Here is a 26748-nt window from a genome sequence, read left to right as displayed (position 1 = left end):
AGCCAAAGTAATTTTGAAAAAGAAGACCAAAGCAGGAGGCATCACAATCCCAGATTTTAGCCTCTACTACAAAGTTGTAATCATCAAGACAGCATGGTATTGGCACAAAAACAGACACATAGACCAATGGAATAGAATAGAAACCCCAGAACTAGACCCACAAACGTATGGCCAACTCATCTTTGACAAAGCAGGAAAGAACATCCAATGGAAAAAAGACAGTCTCTTTAACAAATGCTGCTGGGAGAACTGGACAGCAACATGTAGAAGGATGAAACTAGACCACTTTCTCACACCATTCACAAAAATAAACTCAAAATGGATAAAGGACCTGAATGTGAGACAGGAAACCATCAAAATCTCAGAGAAAGCAGGAAAAAACCTCTCTGACCTCAGCCACAGCAATTACTTATGTGACACATCCCCAAAGGCAAGGGAATTAAAAGCAAAAATGAACTATTGGGATCTCATCAAGATAAAAAGCTTCTGCACTGCCAAGGAAACAATCAACAAAACTAAAAGGCAACCAATAGAATGGGAAAAGATATTTGCAAATGACATATTGGACAAAGGGCTAGTATCCAAAATCTATAAAAAGCTCACCAAACTCCACACCCGAAAAACAAATAATCCAGTGAAGAAATGGGCAGAAAACATGAAGAGACACTTCTCTAAAGAAGACATCCAGATGGCCAACAGGCACATGAAAAGATGCTCAATGTCGCTCCTCATCAGGGAAATACAAATCAAAACCACACTCAGATACCACCTCATGCCAGTCAGAGTGGCTAAAATGAACAAATCAGGAGTCTATAGATGCTGGCGAGGATGTGGAGAAACAGGAACCCTCTTGCACTGTTGGTGGGAATGCAAACTGGTGCAGCCGCTCTGGAAAACAGTGTGGAGGTTCCTCAAAAAATTAAAAATAAATCTACCCTATGACCCAGCAATAGCACTGCTAGGAATTTACCCAAGGGATACAGGAGTGCTGATGCATAGGGGCACTTGTACCCCAATGTTTATAGCAGCACTTTCAACAATAGCCAAATTATGGAAAAAGCCTAAATGTCCATCAACTGACAAATGGATAAAGAAATTGTGGTTTACATACACAATGGAATACTATGTGGCAATGAGAATGAAATCTGGCCTTTTGTAGCAAAGTGGATGGAACTAGAGAGTGTTATGCTAAGTGAAATAAGTCAGAGAGAGAAAGACAGATACCATATGTTTTCACTCTTATGTGGATCCTGAGAAACTTAACAGAAGACCATGGGGGAAGGGAAGGAAGAAAAAAAAAGGTTAGAGAGGGAGGGAGCCAAAACATAAGAGACTCTTAAAAACTGAGAACTGAGGGTTGATGGGGGGTGAGAAGGAGGGGAGGGTGGGTGATGGGTATTGAGGAGGGCACCTGTGGGAATGAGCACTGGGTGTTGTATGGAAACCAATTTGACAATAAATCTAATATTTAAAAAAAATAATAAATAAAAAAAATAAAAACTTAAAAAAAAAGAGGTGGTAAAAAAAATGGGACTCCAATTTCAAGCCTTACTTCTTAAAACTGCCTATACTATATTATCTTTCTATCATGATGTTAAAAAAAAAAAGAACAAAGTAAAAGCTCTCATGGTTATTTAAGATGACTAAATTTAGCACTGCCTTTATATATGAAGTATCAGTTTTTAGGGAATCTTCACCATTATTTAAAAATATTTATTTTGTTTGTAACCAATATCCCTGAGATATAGAGAACAGTACCTTGTGAGATGTATTTACTAGTCAAAAGGAATTTGTTTTGTTCACTCATACACTCATCCATTTAGGCAGCTGGTAGTGTCAGGTACTAAAGGTTCAAATGGAAATAGGCCAAGGCTTTACAAGGATCATGGTATCAGGGACACACTGCAAATTACTATAATAAGAATATATGTATGCTCTGAGAAGAGAGAGGAAGGAGGGAGTAACTTGGTCTAGGGGTTTGGGAAGTCTGTCTGAGGAGGCTGAAGGATGAAGAGAATTTCACCAAAGTGGACCAGCCATGCCACAAAGGGAGGGCAATGATAAATTTAGAATTCAAAATTCTGTACTTCTATATGACTGGGAAAAAGTATGGAAAAGGAAAGAGGAAAATATGGAAGAAGGAATAGAGAAGTTTTGGAGGGAGAAGAGAGGGAAAAAGACTACTTTTTTAAAGCACGAGTCTCTGAACAGGAGATGGAATTCTCTGGTAAGATTTAGCTGCTAGATTAAGGGAGAAGGAAAGTACTTTAGCAGTGAAGTTGTAGTTTTAGTATTACATAGCTCGCAAATGAAATTTAGTTTCCACTAGTAAGTACATCCAACCCCCGTGCCCCGCTGCTTCATGGCCGTTCCACTCCCAGTTTCCCTCTCGGCCTCTAACACTTTGTTTCTAGTCCATCTGGGTCCCCCCATTACACTGCCTTATTCCCTCAGGTTTGTGGAGAGTATGTCCACCCCACCAGGTTCTTCATCTTTTCAACACAGGGGCCCTGACCCTATTCATCTTTACTTCCCCGCAGGCCACACTATGCTTTGCTTATGGTAGCCGCTCTAGAACTATTGTTGAATTGGACATTTTTATTTAATTAGAAAACAAAAAACAAAAACTTGCCCAAAAACCTGTGACCCAATGGTAAATGTAAGATTTCTAAACCAATAGGAATAAAAATTCAATTGTATTTAGCCATAATTATATACAGAATAGACTAAACTAATATTATTATTATTTTATTTACTTTTGAGAGAGAGAGTGCAAGTGGGGGAGTAGCAGAGAGGGAGACATGACATAGAATCTGAAGCAGGCTCCAGGCTCTGAGGTGTCAGCACAGAGCCTGACGCGGGGCTTGAACCCACGAACTGTGAGATCATGACCTAAGCCAAAGTTAGACGCTTAACCAACTAAGCCACCCAGGCACCCCATATTTTTTTAACCTAACAAACAATTTTAGATATTATTTTTTATTTCACCTATTAACTACATGTTTATATCTTTTCCTCACTATTATTTAATAATTATTATTGCACATTATCAGTGCTAGAGAGTTCTGGAAATAACTCGCATATATCTCCAATTACTGCACACTACACTTTTAACATTTCCTAAATAAAGTGTAATTTGAACACATCATCACAATTCTCTTCCTGCAACAACATCAAATATGTGTAGTTAAGTTACTTTAGAATACTTTAGACAGAGAAATAATCTGGTTGTGTTAATCTTCAGTGCATGGCTTAAGGCCTGTTCTTTTATTTGTGTGTCCAAGCTTTACTTGGTTACCAAGTAGTTTCATCAGAAAAATAAATGTGTTTGCTGATTGACTGCCACTGAAAAAATTTGAAAATTTAAAATGTTCTCACTTGTTTAGAGATTAAGAATAGGCAGATTAGTATATTTGGCTTACAGTAAGAAAAAAATATTATCACCATGGTCAATGCTAAACTCTACTCTTCTGAGGGAAACTCTAGGTCAACAAAACCACAACCACTCGAAAATAACGTATGGTGTTCTTTTATCTGCCCCTTATCTGTGGTTTTGCTTTCTGCGTTTTCAGTCACATTTGGTCAACCACAGTCCTGAAGGTGATCCTCCTGATGTATCTTCAGAAGGTCAATAGTAGCTTAACACTACCTTATAAGCCTACGCTATTCACTTCACTTTATCTCCTCATGTAACAGTTTATCATCTCACATCATCACAAGAGAAAGGGGGAGTACAGTATTTTGAGAGAGATACCACATTCACATACCTTTTGTTATGGCATATGGTCATAATTGTTCTATTTTATTATTAGTTGTTGTTAATCTCTTGCTGTGCCTAATGTATAGGTAAAGCTTTATCAAAGGTATGTATGTATAGGAAAAAACTTAATATATATTGACTATAGGGTTCTGCACTGTCTGTGGCTTCAGGCATCCACTGGGGGGTACTGACATATGTCGCCCCACCACAGATAAGGGGGGGACTAAAATATCTCCCTGAGCATGAAGTCATACCTGAATGCAAATAGAGAGGTTTTTTTTTTTTTTTTTTTTTTTTTACATTTATTTATTTGGAGAGAGAGAGAGAGAGTGAGCAAGCAAGTGGGGAAGAAGCAGAGAGGGATGGGGAGAGAGAGAATCCCAAGCAGGTTCTGTGCTGTCAGTGCAGGGCTGGATGAGAGGCTCGATCCCACCAACTGTGAAATCATGACCTGAGCTGAGAGGAAATCAAGAGTCAAAACGTTTAACCGACTGAACCATCCAGGCGCCCCTAGATAGAGAGGTTTTAACACACATGGAGAGTGGTCTTAAGAGACAACGGCTTTGAGCTCAAATATTATTTAAAAAAAACAGACTTAGATAAAATTTTCTGAAAACAATGTCTTAATTTTTGGTACATGTTAAGTGGCTTATAAAGCTCAAAATAACTGTACAGAATAAACCAATTTAGTTATATAGGGGTTCACTGTATCATGAATTTATTTGCATGTCTCATCTGAAAGTTATTTTGTTTAAAAAAGATGGTCCATCATAAGGTACAGAACTGGAATGGATCCAAAGTTCTTAGAAAAAGTCTTTGGTTTTGTCCATGGCCATTCCCTCAAGATAAAGGTAAAGCTTTCACTTTCTACTCAGTTTAGATTTTGGGTGGGAGTATAATTTTACTCACTGCTGTTCAGAACACATCAAGCCTCCGACTGAAATAGGTACTATTTATGTAGGATTGACTAAAAGGCAAGTCCTCTATTCCTCTGGATACTCAGTTCTATCTGTGGGTTGTGCCAGGGACCTGCAATCTTGGGTCTCTTGCAGATCTGCTGGTCTGGTGCTGTTAGTCCACATTATGAGATGCCAGAAGAGACTGCCCTTTGAAACCGGTTGTATTTCTGCTAAGGATGTTGCCCTTCAAGAGAGCAATCTCTTGAGATTTCGTGTCAGGAGAGTGTATTTCTAAGCAGCTGGCTGCTTATATATCTCAGAACACTGATTGATTCAAGTAATCATTCATGGTCTTCTCTTTGCATAGGCTGCTGGGAAGCTCAGAGCCAGACCTGAGGCTGTGCTCCTGGCTGCCAAATGTCCTGTCTTCTCAGCACGCATTTTGCTTGTTAATAACCTCATTGCAGGTCTCATTTTGGTTTTCCTGTTATTTTCCCCAATTTTCTCACTTAAGATACACATACAATCCTGATTCACTGGTAAAAAAACATACTGGAATGAATTAAGACTAAAATTAAGTGCAGCTTGTTTTCAGTTTATTTGAGAAAAGATGAGGTTGCAAAATTTTTTATTTATCGAGAATTTGGAATAACAATGCTAAAAGATGGTAAAGTTGCCAGGCCAGCCCAAGGAAATTTCATTTAATCACAATACAGCAATATGTAGTAGTATCAAGAGAAGCTACTGTCATTTAAGACGAGTGCTGCAGGGTAACTATATACCCATGTGAAAAAAGAAATTTTTGTTATTGGAAAATTTGAGTGTAAAGACACATCATTCATTGATTAACCAAACTCATATTGGCACAAGGTACATAAGTTAAGTCAGCTAAGAAATTCATAAGCATTTAAATAAGAGAAAGTCCAAGAGCTTATAAATAATGCATATTTTATTCAGTCAGGTTGACTTGTTTTTTCCTTATATAAACAAATAACAAAAGGTAATTTAATTCAGTGAGAGTAGTAAAGTGAATACAGATCTTTGAAGAACAATAAAATGTTAATTTTATGATCCTATTTATTTTGTTAAAGCTTCTTCATGATAGGACACAAATGCAAATTTTGACTGAGGGTCAGTTCTTAATTTTCCAGCAGCAGAAAACGAATCTATTTGAATACCTTAATTTTACAAGCAAATTAGACATATTTCATATAGATAAACATAATAATGTCTTGGACATAGTTATTCATAGTCCTAGACTATGGCTTATATTTACTGGGCTCTCATTCAGAATTTATTCATTGGAAGTCTACCTAGTCAAATTTTCTTGACAAATCTTGGCTTCTAAGGGAAGAATTCTGCTTCTACTAACTCGGTACTACTTTTAAATGCATGACTTCAGAGAGTGGCACAATCAGATTTGGATTTATAAAACTATTCTGGTGAGGGGCACCTCAGTGGCTCAGTCAGTTGAGTGTCTGACTTTTGATTTTGGCAAGTCATGATCTCATGGTTTGTGGGATTGAGCCCCATGTTGGGTTCTGTGATGACAGCACAGAATCTGCTTGGGATTCTCTTTCTCCCTCTCTCTCTGCCCCTCCTATGCTCGTGCTCTGTCTCTCTCTCTCTCTCAAAATAAATAAATAAACATTAGAAAAAACCACACAGACACACAGACACACAGACACACAGACACACACACACACACACACACACACACACACACATTCTGGTGACAATATGAAGGATGCCTGGTAGCACTAAGACCTGGAGGTGCAGAGATCAGTAGAAGCCTTTCATAAAATTCACACAAAAAATGTTGAGGACTAACAAAGGAAATCACTGTGGAGGCACAAAATTTCTGCTAGTAAGAGAAATGTGCAATCCACTTGGCAAGAAGACTGACTATGGGTAAAATAAGGAGAAAAAGTGAGTGGCTTCTAGCTTGAAAGCTGAACATCTAGACAATGAGAGGGAATGCAGGAGGGACACGTTTGCTGGAAGGGGATGCAGAATTTTGTGTAGACACACTCAATTTGGTAGCATACCCAGAAGATGAAGGCCTTGGAAAGGATTTGCAGGCTAGGGGAAAGGATAAACCAAACGTGAATCATCAGGATTGAAGCCACAACTGATGAGCACATCTAGGGAGGGTGTGAGAAGGTCAAGATGTGATATAAGGGACCTCTCATACTGAAGGAAGAGAGGTAGAGGAGGACAAGTGTCACAACTGGGGAGGAGATCAGGAGACAGTGGTGATGGTGTCCTGCATGCTGGGGAGGGAGAAAGTCGATGATCATAGTGAATGGGCCAAAGACAAAAAAGTAACAGGAAGAATTTGCCAAGCCAGACTGCAGTGGAATGAGGAGTAAGTTGAAGGGAACAGTGGAAAGCATGTGTAGACCATTTCTACCATGAGCAGGCTACCAGAGGATTATCTGTACCCCTAACAGCACAAACCACACTGGTGTTTGTTCTACAGGGTTGGCTTCTGGCTCTTTTAAAGTAATAACGTTTTCCTGTCTGTTCTAGAAGGTCCTTTGACATAGGCCCACAGCCACCATTTTGGTTGTCCCCAAAAAGCAACGGATGCAGACGTGGCATAAGAGCACGAGCAGGCAGAAACATGGAAGGGAAGGCGATGATGGCAGAGGGATGCTCACACTCTACAGCTTGAGTTCTGCACCAATCAGGAGGGAAGCAGGGCCTGTGGTCCAGAACTGTTTCCTTCCATTATGGTAAGTGGGGCCATGTGGCCTTGTGCCAAATGAGACTTACAGCACCATAGATCTTTCTTTCTTTAAAAAAAAAAAAAATTTTTTTTAAAGTTTATTTATTTTGAGAGAGAGAGCAGGGGAGGGGCAGAGAGAGAGAGAGAGAGAGAGAGAGAGAGAGAGAGAGAATCTTATGTAGGCTCTGCACTGCCAACACAGAGCCTGAATGGGGCTCAAACCACAAACAGTGAGATCATGACCTGAGCCAAAACCAAGAGTTGGATGCTTAACCGACTGAGCCACCCAGGCAGCCCCACCACAGATCTTTCTTGGAAAGATCCCTTTAGGTAGTACATCCAGCTCTGCCAAAGCTAGCCTGTCTTGTATTCTACTGCTTAGGGCACAGTGACCTTGCCCACTCTTTCTGCTCATCTTGAGTATTGTTTCTTTCCAATAAAATCCTGCCTCCTATCTTCCTTCTCTTTTTTTTTTCTCTCCCAGCTACTTGGAAGAAATATTATTTCTCATTACTACTGTTCCTGCCCCTCCACTGATATTTTTAGAATATGGCACGGAACCAAGTGAATTTATTTTCAGTTTATAACACCGTACCTTTTGTGGTAATATTGCCTTAGGGTATACACACACATTATAAATTATTTACTTAAGAACCTAAAACAAATATCAGTTGGGGAGCAACATCTATTAAAACGTCAACTGTGAAATGACAATTTTAAGCATCTGTTTTATCTTCTGTCTTAAAAGGAGCACACAAAGGTCACCAACGTGGGGCTGGAGGGAAGTTCCAAAGTCAAGATATTCTTGGGGGATTCTCACAGACAGGACTGGAAACCCTCAGGAGCAGTATTCAGTGTGGGTTTTAGCTTGTGAGCAAGGCCAACAGAAAAAAAGGATTGCTAAGAAAATGAAAATAATTATATAGGGAATTAAAATTACTGATCTGTGCTTTGAAGTCAAGGGGCAGTACTACAGAAAGATATCTTCTGTGATGTTGGCAATGGTCCCCAGGAGGGGTTTTCATGAACACCTTACATGCATCTATTTGGCAGGACACCAGAATCCACTGTTGGCTGGCTTAGTTGGTTAAGTGTCTGACTTAGGCTCAGGTCATGATCTCATGGCTAGTGGGTTTGAGCCCCACGTTGGGCTCTGTGCTGACAGCTCAGAGCCTAGATCCTGCTCTGGATTCTGTGTTTCCCTCTCTCTCTGACCCTACCCTGCTCACGCTTTGTCTCTCTCTCTCATTCAAAAATAAATATAACATTAAAAAAAAAAAAAGAAGCCCGCTCAAAGATAAAGGTCTGCATCTTCCTGTGGAGACAGGTGGAGGTAGAGAAGGCTTCCTAACCTGAGTCCACATGGAACATGGGGAAGTGTTGGTGTTAAAGGACTCAGGTGTTACCTTCACTCCCTATCAGCTGTATCATTTTAGGTATACTACTTTCTGCTTTAAGCTGCAGCTTCCTCACCTGCAAACTGGGGGAAATTAAAAATCCGCTTCATGGAGTTTCCATGATGGTTAAATGAGATAATCCAAGGAAGAGACTAACATGCATCTGGCCCACAAGAAATGTTAAAGTAAAAAAAAGCTATTTTTATGATTGTAGTTGTAAAATAGAATAACAATGCCTATTTCACAGTGATTCTATGTTGAACAAGAAAATGCATATTAAAATATGTAATCTCAGGCATGTGATCAATCAATGTTAATTCACTTTGGAGTCCCCCTTTTTTTCTCTTTCCCCCTAAACACTGGGGGATCTGTGTGAATATGGAACAGATATCCCTGAGGCAGTAAACAGCCTCAGTGGCAAGGACTGATTTTATTAATATTATTTTAATCAGAATTTGAATAAAATCAATTCTCCCAATGCTACTGACCCCTGGAATGCAACTAAGCCTCAGCAGAGTGCAGACTTTGGTACAACAGACATGTGTGAGACTATTCTCTCCCTTGGATGTAGTTATCAAAGGGCTGGAAGGCTTCTGTTACAATACCATCTAACCAGAATGAAAACTCTGTGAATGCAGGATTCTGAGTTTTATTCTCTGCTGTATCTCCGGCTCCCAGCAGAACTCCTGGTGTATACTGGAAATTCAATAAATACTTGCTCACTGAATGAACATGCCTCATGAGGATATGTCATATGCCAATGTCTTTGCCAAAAAGTTACTGTCCACAAGGATCAAGGAGGCATGGGAGGCCTGGAGGCAGCTATGGTCTTGGTGGTGGACACGTGACATACTCTAAAATAATGATACATAGCACTGGCCTGACTCAGGAATACTGAGCATCCTAACAGAGCCCTTCATCCATAGCAAGGTCATAAAAGAAGATTATTCAATGTAAGTAAGACAAACTCAAACACTCTTAACCATATTACCACCACCTTAATTTGAATTTTTTTTTTTAATGTTTATTTATTTTTGAGACAGAGAGAGACAGAGCATGAACGGGGGAGGGGCAGAGAGAGAGGGAGACACAGAATCTGAAGCAGGCTCCAGGCTCTGAGCTGTCAGCACAGAGCCCGACGTGGGGCTCGAACTCACGGACCGTGAGATCATGACCTGAGCCGAAGTCGGATGCTTAATCGACTGAGCCACCCAGGCGCCCCACCACCACCTTAATTTGAAAGTGCTTCACAGATTAGAAGCCTCCACATGTAAATTCTCATTTAATAATTTGCTGGCCTGCTTGTGTTTTTTATAAGAATCTTCATTATAGGCAAAGCTGTGGAAGGGGAGGTTAAAAAACAAACAAACATGAATATAGCAAGATTTCCGTTCTTCAAGGACTCAAAATATAGTAGGAACCAGCAAATCCTTCAAGGGCAAATTCTGTTAACTTCATCTGTCTGCTCCACCCACACTTGAATCAGGTTTTCTGCCTCCACCCCAAGCTTTCTTTTATTCACACTGCTCCATCACGAGTCAGAGACTCAGGACTCCAGAGATATTATGACCCTGGGTGCACAGAATGCTGGTGTTTAACCCTGCTGTCCCTAGCTCCCATTCTCTTGCACAGTGAAAGACTTAGAGAATAGAAATGAACGAGATTCTCTTTTCTCAGGTTCCAGTATTCTGAACACATTTGTTTTCAGGTTGGCAAATAAAAAATATAAAGGAATTGTAAAATGAAAACAGGCTGTGTTGAAAGGTAGTAACTTTTTGCTCCATCCTTAAAGAAGAAAAAAATGGAAGATACACTAAAAATAAACACTGGATTTCCTCTTACTCCCTAGGGTTAGAATGATGCCAGGGAAATAATCTTCTGTGATAATAATTATATGCCTGAAATATATGAAGTTTTCCAACTGACTGTGGATTAAAATTAATTATGGTGGAAATAATATTATCTCCAGTAGAAGACTATCTAGGTTAGAAGTAGAGGTTATGAAACTAGAAGTAGTTTTTTGCATTTTGGTTATTTTTAATTAATTAAAACAAAGAGGCTTATTTTTCTCTTATTATCTTATACTGGCTCTTCTGACCTTTAAAAATTCTTCCCAGTGAAACAGATGAAGGCATCTTAAGAAAACACGTCCACAATCACTACCAGTGACAGATTATTTCTGACATGGTCTTTTCTTCCTCTCATACCAATTTTTGTTCATCACCTGAGATGTCTCAATATTTTGGATACTTTTTCCTTGTGTTTTTATGTTTTTAGAAAGAAAAGGAAGTGGCTTTTAAGAAAATATACGTCCAACACATCTTGCTTCCTGAATTGAGTCTACTTCTTAACTTTGCTACTGACATGAAATCACTATAATAGAGCCCCTTCCCCCTCTCTGTTCGTCCTTTAGGGGACAGACCAAGTCTGAAGGTCCCAGGGCACGGAGAGATGCAAGAGCAGGAGTGTCGGGAAAGGAGAAGAAAGAATCTTGTCTGACTCAGCTCATGAGTTCAGGCAGAAGGTAGAAAGAAATGGTACCAAACCCAAGATCCTCACCCTGTGGTGAGAAGCACTTCTGTCCTAGCTTGGGATAGAAGTTGGGACCTGCTCTCTGTATGTTCACCCAGCTTGAGGTTTTGAGAGGCCTCAGCAGTGGTGGCCACGTGGATGTGGATAGGCAGGCCGGCAGTGGTAGCACACACACGCGAGCATTCAAAACCCAAACGTAGACAGCGAGGCTGTGCTGCCAGCGGGCTGGGGTGGGGAGGCTGACAAGGCCGTCCTCTGCAGTTGTCACACCGCCTGGTGGTCTTCCCCAGGCTTGGTGAGGCGGCTTGGAAAACAACTGTCCTAGTACTGTGTGATTACTTATTAATAGCTGGCTTGCCTACACATACCTTACGGTGATCCCAAAGAAAAAGAAATCAAGCTTCCTTCATTTGCAGGAAGACCTTTTTAAATATAATAGGTGAATTTCTGGGAAAAGAAAAAGGATATATACATAAATCTGGTTGGGGAAAACCAAGTCTTCTCTTAAAATTCTCTGAGATTTCTCTGTATTTAGATATGTCATGAAGTTAGGAAGGAAAAGAAAATTATGTGGCTGTCTGGGCCCTAAACATGGCCACCCTGATAGTTAATCAAAATCTTTTCACTTACACTTGTTAGTAAGCAGTTACCCATACACACAGCACTCACTCCCACATTTCTCTTGCTTTTATAGTATGTTACCAGTGAGGAAGCAAAGTTGATTCAGAGTCTCTATGTCCTGGAATGACAGTTTAGTAAAAAAAGGGACAAGAGTGATAAGGGAATTAACATGGAAGGATTTTGCACAAGCTGTCTGGAAGACAAGGGAGGAGCCATCATAAATATGACCCAACATTTGCCACATACTGATGCACTGGTCCATGCACTGGTGCCACATACTGATGCACCATGCACTGGTGCCTGGCTTGGATGCTGCAGTAATAGTGGTGAGATGCACACAGTCCTTGAGCAATGGTGCTTAATGGAAAGAAGAAACTGGTTTTGAGATGTGTTGAGAAATAGAATTAGCTGTTCCTCGTGATTGGTTGAATATGTTGGATTAGAGAGAATGACTTGAGTTTCAGTTAGCAGAATGTAATCGTAAGGAGAAAGACCATTCCAGATGAAGCCTCACATTTCAGGGGCACTGCCTCCTTGGTACAAGGACATTTTCTATAGGTGCCTTTGTGTGCAGTGGTATAGCTTCAGGAGAGTTTCTGGACATTTCAGGCACGCTTTGAAAGCACCTCTTTGGCCCTACATGCTAACTTTTCTTTCTCCGATTAATGTGTCTTTAATATATTAATTTACTTAATTTGCCAGTTATTGTTCATCGATGTTCCATTAGTTCATTGTATCTGTTCTCAGAGTAATTATTCTTTTTAATAGATGCCTCATTAGATGTCATTAATGCATCTATTACCCTATATTCTTTTGTTTCTAGGGTAATTTTTGGGTGGATTTAGACATCCCCCGGGATTTCCTTCCTTTAGAGTTTCAAATTCAGGGATAAAGCATTAAGTTGCCACTAAACGCTGTGCTTATTATTTCATGTCTCCACAAGTTTAGAGGGCCACCATAACTAAAATCTGTTCATCCTGGGTTCGAGAAGGAAAGAAACAGAGCACTGAACTTGAATACATTGCGAGTACTCAATACACGTGTTAAATGAGTAAGAGACAATGGGATCAGGTTAGAGGATCAAAGGTTTGTTCTGGCTCCAGTCTGGCTACAAGGAACTACCTTCTCAATTAATTTAGCATTTTGCTTAGTAAAGGGCAATGGTGATTCTAGATAAGAGATGCCTCTGCCTACAGAAATGATTTGTGGTTAAAACAACATCACTGTTAGGGATCAGATGCTGGGGAGCGATAATCATATAGGGAAGATAATTTGTATTTATTCTCAAACTGTGGATATGCAAAAAGAAATGGTATGAGGGCATTAAATGAATAATTATGGTTTAAAACAATATACATTTTTAAAGATTTATTTATTTATTTATTTTGAGAGAGAGAGAGAGAGACAGACAGACAGACAGACAGATGTAGGAGGAACAGAGAGAGGGAGAGAGCATCCCAAGCAGGCTCTAAGCCATCAGTGCAGAGCCTGATGCAGGGCTATAACTCACAAAACATGAGATCATGACCTGAGCTAAAATCAAGAGTTGGTTGCTTAACTGACTGAGCCACCCAGGAGCCTTGGTATAGAATATTTATAATTGTAATGAATTGATTACATAAATCACTTCAAACTAGGTGAAAGGGGGAAGTCTAACTTCACCCAAAAATTACCCTAGAAACAAAAGAATATAGGGGTAATAGATGCATTAATGACATCTAATGAGGCATCTATTAAAAAGAATAATTACTCTGAGAACAGATACAATGAACTAATGGAACATCGATGAACAATAACTGGCAAATTAAGTAAATTAATATATGAAAGACACATTAATCGGAGAAAGAAAAGTGAGATAAGTGTGTACATATAGTGTTGCACATTAAGTTAGCATGTAGGGCCAAAGAGGTGCTTTCAAAGTGTGCCTGAAATGTCCAGAAACTCTCCTGAAGCTATACCACTGCACACAAAGGCACCTATAGAAAATGTCCTTGTACCAAGGAGGCAGTGCCCCTGAAATGTGAGGCTTCATCTGGAATGGTCTTTCTCCTTACGATTACATTCTGCTAACTGAAACTCAAGTCATTCTCTCTAATCCAACATATTCAACCAATCACGAGGAACAGCTAATTCTATTTCTCAACACATCTCAAAACCAGTTTCTTCTTTCCATTAAGCACCATTGCTCAGTTTGGCCTTCAACATCATCTGACTAAAGTAAACTAATGCCATTACCTCCTCACTGGCATCTGTGTATTGTCTCCTTCATGTTTAGGGTGATCCAGCTAAAGGTGTACCTGGAGTCTGGTTGAAATACCTAAGGGCTTTCTGCTGTCTAGTAACATACCCCAGCAGGCTGGCATGCAGGGTTCTGTCATCTGTGGTCCCACCTCTATGATCTGTCTATTCTTACCCTCGCCTACTGTCATCAGTGGCACCAGACTGCTGGCAGTTTCTCACACCTGGCACCATTTACATTCTTTTTGTTTTTTGTCTTTCCCACACATGTCCCCTCTGCTCCTGCTTTCCCTTCACCAGCAAATCCCTATTGAATCCTCACAGCTCAGACCAACTACCATTGCTTTCTAAACCTCACTCCCCTTTCTGGACAGGCTTCCTTGCACCGTCTGTCTGCTCCCACGATGTGCTGCTCAGTTCTCTATCAGCACACTGCACCACAGTGTTGTAAAATCCTCAGTGAGTGCATTACTGTATGCATTGAACCGTGAAGCTCCTCTCAGGCAAAGATCATGTTCTGTTTATCTCTGTACCGCCAGCAGGGGCAAAAGGTCTGGCACATGGCAGGTATCCAAAGAATGTTAGCTGAATGAAGGCTCAAACCATCATACCAAAACTATGTATTACCGAATGGGACTCCACAGTTTAACTGAAATGGTTACATGACTGTTGGCTACTACAAATCCCAAAGATTTGGCAGTTGGATAGTCAGTATAAAAGATCACTATGTAGTAGCTAATTAACTTGTATCTGCTGAAACACAAGTGATTTTTGGAGTACCTGCTGTATGCCAAACATTCTGCTAGAAAGTTTTGCAATGTCAGCATTCTCAATTTACAGACACTGTACTGGGGAGTAAATAACAATCACAGAGCTAGTAGCTAGTTGACTTCAAATGTGAATACAAGTTTGCTTCTTTTTTTTTTTTTAAAGTAATCTCCATATGCAACATGGGGCTCAAACTCATTCATGACCCCAAGAGCAAGTGTGGTATGCTCTACCAACTAAGCCAGCCGAGGTATCCCTGAAATAAGTTTCTTGATTCAAAGGCCAGGAATCTTTCTTTCTTATATATATATTTTTTTAAGTTTTATTTCTTTATTTTGAGAGAGATAGAGACAGCAGACAGAGTGAGTGGGGGAGGGTCAGAAAGAGAGGGAGAGAGAGAATCCTAAGCAGGCTCTACACTGCCTGCACAGAGTCCAATATGGGGCTTGAACTCATGAAACTTTGAGATCATGACTTGAGCTGAAGCCAAGAGTCAGACGCTTAACTGATTGAGTGACCCAGGCGCCCTGCCCAGGAATCTTTCTAAGTCAAGACTGCCTTGCTCATGATTCTCATTCATAATAGTGAAAACAACATTTAAAGCAAATTAGTTCAGGAATGATAACATTAGGGAAAGAAATAGGGGGTAAAAGAAAACAAAGGAGAAGACCTAGGATCAAGTCACTGCAACTTTTGTTTCTCTTTTGTCATGAAAGACATTTCTATGAGCTATTTTTTTTTTTGTTTAAATCTCAAAGTATTCTGAGTGAAAAAAAACTACTATACTTTCAAAGACAATTCCAATAATAAGTGGTGATGAAGCCACATAGATAATCAAGATATCACAGTGATATACATTAATTGTAACTTTGGAAATTCTAAATCTGATTCTCAAAATTGGAGGGGAGAGATCAACTGAAAGAACCCTATTGAAGGCATGCCTATTGCTAATATAAACAAAAGCCAGGAGGACCCATCTTACTTTAGCTGATTCTTGCTAAATCCAGAAATTGAGTTTGATCCATGTAACTGATCTAGTTGTATTACTTAATTTGGTTTCTGAAGGATTTTCCTAAATTGGCTAGGAACCAGTTAATTGAAAACATAAATGCTAAGACATATATAAAAATCTATGATCTGATGAAATGGGATTCAGTGTCAGCAAAGGGGTCATAGAAGACAAGAAACAGGAGATGAAGTACCTTTCACCCAAGGCAAAGTAGTCATAAGGTTACTGATGCAAGTCATTAAGAGGCAGGCAATTTTCTATGGTGCTCATTACAGCAGTTTTCAAACAAAATGTTTTTAAGTACACTTGCATTAAAAAAAAAAGTATACCCTAGTACAACACAATAATTTAAAGATACTTTATGGAAGTCCTATTGACTTATAATTGTATTTGTGTTCTAACTTTACTTTCTTGTATGTTCTCTACCTTTATTTTCTCTTTGCCCTGCTTTTCTCATTTATTATTTTTTAATTATAACAATTATTTCATTTTATTGTGTTTTATTATATGTATTCTTCCAAGTTTTAAAAATGCTTTAGGGGCTAAGAGGAAGTATAAATAGAATAAGTGCAATTTGGAAATTCTTATAAACTGCACTCAGTAAGTCAACAATGACACATAGATCTAATAATTTTTTAACACTTCTCTCTACTGTTAAGGGTAAAAAATAATACATTATCTCCCTCCCCCATTCAGGCAGGTGAATATCTTAAATATTTTCTTCTCTGAGTTATCTATACAATTTTTACTTATTTTTCAAAATCATGATGACTCAACATGGCAGAACTTAGCAACCATGAAAGAAAAAAAAATTAAAAAAAATGTTTTTTAATGTTTATTTACTTTTGAGAGAGAGAGAGAGAGCATGAATTGGGGAGGGGCAGAGAGAGAGGGAGACACAGAATCCAAAGCAGGCTCCAGGCTCTGAGCTGGCAGCACAGAGCCCAACGCGGGGCTCGAACTTGTGGACTGCGAGATCATGACCTGAGCTGAAGTCGGACGCTTAACTGACTGAGCCACCCATGCTCCCCGAAAAAAAAAATTTTGTGGGGGATTTCAAGCGTATTCAACAATAATGAATAATCCTTCTTTGAAGAGTCTAAGAAGCTGTTATTCTTTAGCACAAATGAACTGTCTCTAGTTGTTGAGTTGTTGTGGAACTTTATAGAGAGAGAAGGGATCAGGTAAGAACACTTCTAATAAAGTGCTATGAGCTGACTTAGGAGTTCAAATTTAAGACTAAATTTGGGAAGAACTTAGAAAATTTAATAGTTGTCTTTTTCTTTTTTATTGCTCTCCTCCTCTGTAACTTTCATAGCCTGTAATATAATTCACAGAGAGGTATGATTTGTTCAACATTTCTGAGCAAAACTCTCATCTGGCTGTTTATTACAGAATTCTGTGGTTATACATGCATTTCAAGACACAAGAGGCAAAACTTTTTACGGAGGGATGGGGGGAATCCTAACAATCTTGCTAAAAATAGCAAAAAGCAAAATGCAACACTTAATGCTCGCCAACCTGAGGGCTGTCCCAGGTGGCATGAATGCATGGCTCTAAACTGAGTGAGGGAAGAAGAGGTGCAAAAGAACAAGAGTTCCTGGGTAATTTCCCACACATCAGAAACTTCTGGTTAAAGGCAGGTTTTACTTTGAGAGCAAAGTAAAGAATGTTTCAGTGGGGAGGCTAAAATTATCTTTATAAAAATGAAAAACATATTTAAGGATTTAAAGTTTCTACATGAGAACAGATGTACGAAGCTACAGCTGAAGTCAACGGTAGGGCCAGAGAACTGACACAATCACTATAGCGTTATTTTCACAGTATCTGTATGATATAGGAGTCTGGCAAAACATCCATCTGTGTGACAAGTGTCTCATTCAAAGCCACTACGTTTAGCAAATCTCCTGTGTTTGGTCACTGTTTCAATTTGCATTTGTTTCTTCTGTTGAGTTTCTTGAGCTGTCCTATGTGTACATTTCTTAGGCCCAACCATACTATGATCTTATAACTGCAGGGCCACCCTGTGTTTCTATTCTATCTAGCCCGAGGCTCTAGTGCAATAACATATATACTATGAAAGGCCAGGAACTGTTAGAAACAAACTGATTTGTCCAAAGACTATTTGGCAGTAAGGTCTTTAGTAGAGCTGTCCTATCTTAGAAAGGTGTGTTAGAAAGAAAGGTGTTTTAGAAAGGTGCTTAGTGTTAACACTATTCACGTCAGTATTATTCACCTTACATTCTTGATCAATCAGTAGCACATGGGGCAGAAAAGGTTGTTAATGTGAAAAGATCTGCAACAATGAGTATAGAAACCTGTGAAGTAAACCCTCTACTTGGTTCCTGCTGTGTCCAGAAGCTCCAGGTTCCATGTCCTCAGTTTCTAGTTCAAAGAGAACAGATTACTAAATAGGAATCATTATTTAGTCCATTTGTTAAGACTGCAATCAGGGACTTCAATAATGTTGCCTTCAATTGTGTAGCAGGTAGTACTGGAGACCTGACATTTATCAACAGTTAGCAGTTTATCAGTCACGAAACTAAAGAGTCTATTTAGCTACTTCAGCTGTAAAAGAAACCATGAAAATAAATACCTTTGGATTGATGTTTCTAAAACCTCTGAAGGTCAAGTCAAGGATGCATGGGGTTGTAGGAATTTTCCACAGAAAAGCGTGGAGTCAATAGAAATAGCAGTGCACTGGGGGCTGGGAAGCTTTTTAGCTCCTATTCTGTCAGTTACCAGCTGTAAGACCTTAGTCAAGCCGTTTATCCTTTCTGTCTTTACTTTTCTTTTAGACCCATTTTATCACTTGCTGGCTATTTTACTGAGCACTTAAAGTCATCTATGATGGAACTCCAGTCCAATGCTTCAGCCAGTTACCTACCTCTGGTTCTGATGTGCCCTTGTGTTTTACTTCCCCAGTACCTCATCGTCTGTGCCTGGTGTGCTCCTCCACCCATGTCTACATGCCCCCAGCTATGGAAGACACCAAGTGTTGGCTGGCCCAGCAGTCATTCCCAACTCTTTTCTCTTGCTGCCTTCCACTGCAGAGCCTGAAATAGCTACATCCCCATTTTCCAGCCTCATGCTCAGCAAGCGATAAAACTGTAACAGAGTCCTGGTCAGTGCTGTAACCAGAAGTTCACTAGAAAGGTTGCAGGCAAGTTTACCCTTTCCTTGTGAAAAGAAAACTTACTCTTTCCTGTTTGGGATATCCTTCTTTCTTTTTCTTGCCTTGCATAAAGATATGATATTTGGAACCTTGACAGCCATTTACAACCATCAGGCATATGCATGAGAGGAAAATGAACACTTAGACATCTTATCATCTAGCGGCTAAATCAGTTCAAAGAGGTACATACCTCCAGATCTTCTCTATGTGAGAATAAACCCTTTACTTGAGTACTGTGTAAAGGTTTTCTATTACTTATAGTCAAAAGCATTCTTAATGATATCTATTTTTAAGGTGGTGTTTATGAGGTCAGGCTTTCCTCCTTTGTACTTTACTGATAAACTCCTGATGATACTATGAAAATTAGTGGAGGGAAATCTTATTTAAAATGCAGGTGAGAAGTCCCGTAGGGGGACTGCTCACCCAAGAACTTTTGGTCTAGTTCACTTTGCTACTCCAGCAGAAGGAAGGAAGGTTTTCTCCTTGCCCAGCAACAGCCCTGCCAAGGAGAAACTGCCACGACTCAGCCAATAAGAAGCCATCGCCACCCTCCAACAGTCTTTTGTTCCAAGCAGCCCCTACCAACCTCTTCCTTTTTCTCTGTAATGTTCCTCTCCTGAGTTCTCCAGACTGGCTGGCCTATAGTTTGCCACAGCTTGCAAGTCCTGAATCACAATTCCTCCGCTATTCCCAAAGGAACTCATTATGCTGGTAAAATAAAGGGCTCTTTTGTTTTTTAAGGTCAACAGTACTTACCATTTTCGTACCATTAATGGGAGGCTAATTTTGATTTGCAGCTCCTACCACAGTGCTTAGTGTTACAGGAACTATATAATACTCAAAAATTTACCAAAAAAGAAGTTCTGACACTCAGTTTGGTAAGCACATGGGCATTATTTTTGCTTTGTCTCACATTGTAAAATATTTTTTTAATATTTAAAAAATTTTTGAGAGAGAGAGAGAGAGAGAAAAGCGTGAGTGGGGGAGGGGCAAAGAGAGGGAGATAGAGGATCCAAAGCAGGCTCCACTCTGTGAGCACAGAGCCCGGATGTGGGGCTTGAACTCACAAACTGTGAGATCATGACCTGAGCTGAAATCTAGGGTCGGACGTGTGACCAACTGAGCCACCCAGGTGCCCCACATTTTACAATATTTTTAATGTGTAATAGGAAAATGGCTGATAAAAATTACCTCTGAATACAATTTCCTCTTGCTTTTCAACAAATATTCGTAAGTATATACTAGGCAGTTATTGTGTTAAGCACTAGAAATACAGACATAAGATAGGAACGGAATACAGGCATTCAAAGAACAAATGGTTGAGACAAGTACACCTACAACTACAACAGTATTTGATATGTATCACAATAAATCTGACAACACAGTGCTTCCTCAACATCCACTTACTTTCCAGTTTATCCAGACACTGGCAATCAGGCATGGCATGAATCATGTGAACTTCCCAACCTTCCCACATGGTCACTTCTGTCACCCTAACTGATGAGAAAGTGTTCCCCCTCCAGTCCCAGGACCAACCATGCTGTCAGATACTCTGCCTCTCACCTTTTGTGCGGCCCCGCTCTCGAAGTTAGCCAAACTCCCATATCAGGTTAACCAGACTTCCTGTGGTGGCGGGTTGGTTTACACTCACTGTGGCTGTTTACTTCCTTCTTATTCACTTCTCAAGCCCCATAATCTGGGTTCTGCCTTAGCCACTGGCACTGCTCTGGTAAAGGTCCCTAGAGATCTCCATACTGCCCAAAACAGGGACCACATTTCCATCTTTATTTATTAGACCTTGCTAAAGCAAGTGACCCTGACCACAACCACTTTCCCCAAACATGGGACTATGTTGACTTCTGTGACACTACTCTCTCTGCTTGTTCTCTTCTCCCTTTTAGACATTAGAGTACTTATCCAAGTGTGGCTCAGGGGCCACTGGGGGTCTCTGAGACCTTTCAGCAGCTTCATCAGGAAAAGTATTTTCACAATATCAAGGAGATATTTGCTTGTTTCTTCCTCACTCTCTTATGAGTGTATGGTGAAATTTCCCAGAGGCTAAATGACATGCGATAGATAGAGCAAGAGGCCGAAGGCAGAAACAAATAGAAGAATGTACTCTTCTTTTATTAAGACGAACGTTAAAGAGATTTGCAAAACTGTTGAATAATGTCACTCTTGCCATTAATTTTTAATTTCGAAGAAAAAGTTATTTTTCATAAAAATGTTATTTATGTTTGTGTGTAAGGGGCTTATTATTTCATTTAAAGATAGGTGTTTTAAAATGTTTTAGTTTTAATTTTTAATACGATTTTGATAACTATGCTGCACACAAAAAAGCTCTTGGGGTCCTCAGTTATACATAAGAATGTAAAAGGATCCTGAGACCATTAAATTTGAGGATCATATCCTTAGACTATGTCTTCTTGGTCTCCTTAAGTGGCTCTTCTTGGTCCTTAAGTGGCTCTTCATTGTCTAATTCCTTAAATTTTGATGTTCTCTAGAGCAGCATCCTTAGCCCACTAATTTTCTCACCATATACCAAGATTTCTCAGTCTTAGCATGTTTGACATTTTGGAACAGATAATTTGTTTTTAAAGTTTATTTATTTATTTTTGAGAGAGAGAGAATCCCAAGCAGGCTCCATGCTATCAGCCCAGAGCCTGATGTGGGGCTTGATCTCACAAACCCTGAGATCGTGACCTAGCTAAGACCAACTGGACACTCAACTGACTGAGTCACCCAGGTGGCCCCAGGTAATTCTTTATTATGGGGGGCTTTCTTGTGTTTAGCAGCATCCCTGGCCTCTAGCTATTAGATGCTAGCAGCATCCTCCCACCCAAGCTGTGACAACAAAAATATATCCAGACATTGTCAAATAAAATTGCCCCTGGTTGAGAGCTACTGCCCTAAATACTCTTCCTGGAAATTTCACCTAATACCAAGATTTTAATTCCTCTTAAGATAATAATTCCACTTAGTGGGTACTTACTCTGTGCCAGGCATAATTGTAAGCACTTGACATGTATTAACTCATTTAAACCTCTATCACTGTATGAGAGATAAATCATTATCTCTGTGTTATAGATTAAGAAACTGCAAAACAGAGACGTGAAATGACTTCCCCAGGGTCACACAGCAAATAAGTGATGATAGTAACTCTGGCCCTGTTTGCTCCCCTGAGCTGTAGATGCTTGTGCATAACTGCCTTTGCTGCACATCAGATGACATTTACTCAAGATGTCCTAAGATGTATTTAGGAGTCTTCTTGTCATAAGACCAGCTATTTCTGTAAGTCAGTTAATGGAAGAACTTTACACTTAATCTTTCTGTGCCTCCTCTTAACTAGTAGCCTGGTTGTGATTCTAGACTCTGCTTGGATTCTCTTCCTTCTTCCTGAATCCAATCATTCATAGCGTTTTAACAATTTTATCCTATATTAAAATGCCTTTTTTTTCTCTATCATCCACTATTCCTGCCTTCATTAAGACCCTAATCTCTCCTCAGCACTGCTGTAATGAACTTCCATTTGGTGTCCTTGTATCTAGCTCTCAAAATTATCTTCTACACTAACTGCCAGTGATCTCCCTAAAACGTAAATCTGGCCATGTCTCTCTCTGGTTTAAAATGCTTTATTGGTTGCCCGTTAGCTAAGAATAAAGTCCATGTCCAAGGCATGGTGCCTAGGTCCTTCAGTATGTATGTGGCCCTTTCTACCCTTAGTCTCATCCTCTGTGACCTCATGAATCACACTTAACTCTTCAGAAATTAAACAGTCTTCTGCTGTTTTGTTGTTATCTGAACATACTATGCTGCTTTATGCCTTTGATCCAATATATTCTTGATTCTATCCCCTGTGCATGCCCATCACAGCACTTAACACAGTTTGCAAAAATGGTTTCTATAACTGTGTCCCACAAAGGTCTGTTAAAAAAGCCACTGATGGGCCTTGCTGAGCCCGAAGCTCTCATCTTTCTATATCTAGGTTTTGGTATGGCAGAGGCAAAGTTTTTGGAAGCACTGAAGTAAAATGACACTTAGGAAAAGGACCTGTTTAGATGGAGGTGGGGTTGTGGATGAGGGAAATTAGGAAAACCTCTGTCCTGAGAAGGTCATGATTGAGCTGAATCTCAAAAGAGGATAAACTCAAGACAAGACTGTTTAAAGAATGTTTAAAGACAATAGAAAGAACTTTACAAGGGAGAAGGGGATGTCTTTGAAATTCACAAGACATAGCCTTAATATACAAGAAGAACATTATTTTGTAAAAAGTACATTTATTACCTTAGACATACTGGTAGGAATCTCAGGTTCTAGGTCCATGATTTCAAGAAAGTGTAAAATGATTACCAGATCCCTACAGTTAATACATTTACATGTATTTAATAAATTTGGTTCAAAAGCATTACTCAAAGTATAATTTGAGCAACTACTTTCTAAATGTCTATTACTTTACAGTGGCTCATACAGAAACTCATTTCCAATTTTCTGCCTATGAGCTTTGAATGATTTTCCTGCAGTTTACTCCTGTTGACTTGGCATTTATTCACTGGATAAAACTTTGCCTCAAGTGTACATTTCACCACCTGGCTTATAAATCATTTCCGAATGGATTTTTAGAAATGTAAGAGTCCTTAGAGATTACCTAGTCCAACAGGCTAATTTTACAAACAAGAAAATTGAAATACTAAGGTTGAGCGACTTGTTGAAGGTTATATATTCTCTGAGGGCTCGTACTTGACTTTTCCACAATGTGCTTTCTCATCTACCCTATCCCTGCTGCTGTCTCTTCAGTGTGTGACCTGTGTGCCTATTCCTAATTCTTGCTTATGCTCAGTAAACTTAAATGACAAAATATCTTCTTCCAGAATGTAATGTAAATAACTGGTTACCATTTATTCACTTGCATATTTTGTGGGTTTCTTCAATAGACTTGGTGAAGTCTTGGTGCTAAGTACTAGGTTAATTGTTAAAAATTCTACCAGTATTCCTGATATTTATAAACCTTACCTTCCAAAGGCAAAGTCATTAAGTAAAACCACGGTCTCTCACGAAATGTTTCTTTCAGCCATTTGACTGGGTAAATTTGGTCTCACTGATATGGTCCAGATGTTCTCAAATTTATAGGATGAATACCTTTACCATGCAGGTATCTAAAAATTAGCCACTGCTTGAGAGGTTTAGTGTTCCATAACCTACATTGTACTGGGTCTACTTATAGGGCCTCACAGCTCATATACTCACTGGGAGGGTGGCGCCTATCTAACCAGATCTTTCCAAGGGTAGGCTCTCTCCTAGGACACTTGGCCTGGCCAATCACCCAAAGTCAGATCTCGCCTAAATATGGCTCATACTCAGACAGGATCAGGTAGTTGGTAGGAAACACCAAATCTGAAAGGACGCAGAGACAGAATCCATAACAGTACCGATGGGTCAGAAGTTATAAGGAAGCAAAAAAGGAAGCAGAGGCTGGGAGGTAGACCAAAAAAATAAATGAAGAGTATAAGGAACTCAAGAGCATATATGAGGAAGGGGCAGGCACGGAGAAAGTCGTGCAACACACTGAGGGATGTAAGTTTAGACTCTCATCCTTCTGCTACTAAGATTTTTAAGGCTGTATCCCCATCTTATGAGACCAAGGGAAACGTTTCAGCTCCTGGAAGATTGTGAGACTTTCGTTCCTTTACCGCTACTTGAATTTCCTTTACAAACCCTGCCCTCGCCCTACCCCCTCCGCAAAGCCAGTGCCCTAAGTAGAAGTGATTTGATTCTGATTCTTGCAACCAAGAAAGCTAGTTAAGACACGTAGGCTATTATTAAAGAAGTGGCTAGAGCGAGTCTTCAGCTTGCGGACATGTGCTACTGACTGCTTACTTCCACTATCAACTCTTCCAATCCTGAAGCTCTACACATGCGACAAACGGGTCCTAGCTTGAACCCTTGCAGTTTCCACGTCCACAGAAACACACTAGTAACCACACTCCCAGAGAACCACAGTATTCGATTTGGGGGAAAACTTCACAAGATTTGAACCTATTCTTTAATACAATAAAGGGCAAGCCCCCTGCTCTTCCCTGAAGGTTTCAGAGAGCTACGCTGGTCGACAGGGGCAAGGTTTTCGGCGGCGGAGCCTTTGCATCCCCATTCCAAAGCCTCCGGCGCGGGACAGGAGCTCCCCGCACCCCGGACCTCCCGGCCCTCGCCGCCCACTGGGTCACCTGTAATTGTAGGCGCTGAAATGCTTGCTTTCTCTCAGCATCGCCCGGTACAGATCTAACACTTGTGCGCGGCTGGAGGCTGCCATTTTGAAAGAAAAAAAAAAAAAAAAAAAAGGGTCCTTTTTGAGGAGGTCCCGAGTTTAACCTAACCCACAAAACTTCAGTCTGTGCAAAACCTCGAGTGAAATGAAATAAAAGAAAATGCAGTGGGGCTCGGTCTCGCTAGCGGGCCGCACCTCAACCTAGGAGAACACCGACCCGCACCTCGGGGCGCTGGGCGTCGCGCGCCGCTGGGGAGGCGGGCGCAGGCGGGCCTCGGGCAGCTTAAGGGGGAGGTGCCGACAGGGAGGCGTTGCCGTTCTCTGCCCGCGCCTGGGAGGAGGCGTGCAGCAGCTGAGGGGGAAGAAGGGGGACGGCCACAGGGGAAGGTCTGAGCCTGGGGAGGGACGCAGGGCGGAGGCTCTAGCATTGAGTGCGCGTTGCCCGTCAAGGAGCGCCTTCGAGAACTGCCTAGGTCGTGGCGGGTACATTTAGTCTCATATTGCAGCTCCCAGTGCTATCTCTGCAAGGCCCAAGGCCTCGTTGCCACGGTTACCAGGAGCGCGGTGGGTCGACGCCCCGCCTTCGGCCGCAGATGACCCGCCCCTTGCGCTGGGGCCGCCCTCCGCGCTGCCTGAGAGGCCGAGCGGGCTTTCCAGGTTGCCTTTACTTTACGGCTCTCTGTCTGTGGACCTCCTGTACAGGGAGCTTTCTGAGCATAGGGATGGGTTGTAGGGGGGCGCTGAGGCGACAGGTGAGGGACTCCCTGGTTCTTAGGCTCTGCTCAGGACGACCGGCTAAGGGCCTTGATAGCAAGGCCCCCTTTCTTGTCAAAATGGCAGCGCCCAGCATGCTGGGGAGGTATCTCTAAGGTGGGGAGGGGGTGCGGCGGGTAAGAGACCTCCCAGGAGAGTAAGCAGCGTACAGCACTTCAGATTTTGAAACACCCAGGTTTGTGTCTCCTGGGCGAGCGGTGGGTGAGTGTTTGCCTCGCTGCAGCGTGATGTGCGACAGGGGCGGTCGGTGGTGGCGGGGAGAGTTATTGGCCGTGGAATTTCCCCCCCCTTTCCGGGTGTTCTTTGAGCTTTCGAGGTTTTGCTTTTAAGAGTCCCGCGGACTTTTGTCATCTAATGTGTACGAAAGATGGGGTGGCGTGAGTGGTTAATTGGGAAAACTTAAAGGATTTAAGAACTCTCTTGGGATAATTTCAGACCCAAAACTAGAAGCTGAGCAAGTTTTCTCACGAAGTTCTTCATGGCTAAGTTTTCTCTCTTGGTCTTTCCCTGAAGACATCAGCACTTCAGAATCACTTTGTTACCCTGGTGGATAAATTTAGTTGTTCTGGTTCTTGAACGTAGGAC

At 40.8% G+C, this 26748-nt stretch overlaps 2 protein-coding genes across 12 annotated transcripts in view; one reads left to right on the top strand and one right to left on the bottom strand.

The window, feature by feature from the left end:
* Positions 1–25885, bottom strand: part of LYRM4 (LYR motif containing 4) — a 174346-nt gene extending 148461 nt beyond the window's left edge. For 2 of the 3 annotated variants that reach the window (XR_007463062.1, XM_049654922.1), the window contains exon 1: positions 25349–25885. Coding sequence is in view for 2 of the 3 variants with exons in the window: in XM_049654922.1 (XP_049510879.1) it covers positions 25349–25434 (86 nt within the window). In the remaining variant the exon portion in view is untranslated. The remainder of the gene's footprint in view (positions 1–25348) is intronic. The other variant, XM_049654921.1, reaches the window with a different exon arrangement.
* A 301-nt stretch (positions 25886–26186) lies between these two features.
* Positions 26187–26748, top strand: part of FARS2 (phenylalanyl-tRNA synthetase 2, mitochondrial) — a 533637-nt gene continuing 533075 nt past the window's right edge. For 6 of the 9 annotated variants that reach the window (XM_049654909.1, XM_049654908.1, XM_049654906.1 and 3 more), the window contains exon 1: positions 26197–26338. The gene's annotated coding sequence lies outside the window, so the exon portion shown is untranslated. Of the gene's footprint in view, positions 26339–26748 lie in introns of all 9 variants that reach the window. The other 3 variants (XM_049654913.1, XM_049654912.1, XM_049654910.1) reach the window with 2 other exon arrangements.

The sequence above is a fragment of the Panthera uncia genome (genome assembly GCF_023721935.1).
Source record: "Panthera uncia isolate 11264 chromosome B2 unlocalized genomic scaffold, Puncia_PCG_1.0 HiC_scaffold_25, whole genome shotgun sequence".
NCBI lineage: Eukaryota > Metazoa > Chordata > Mammalia > Carnivora > Felidae > Panthera > Panthera uncia.
This window is presented reverse-complemented; position numbering and strand designations above follow the sequence as displayed.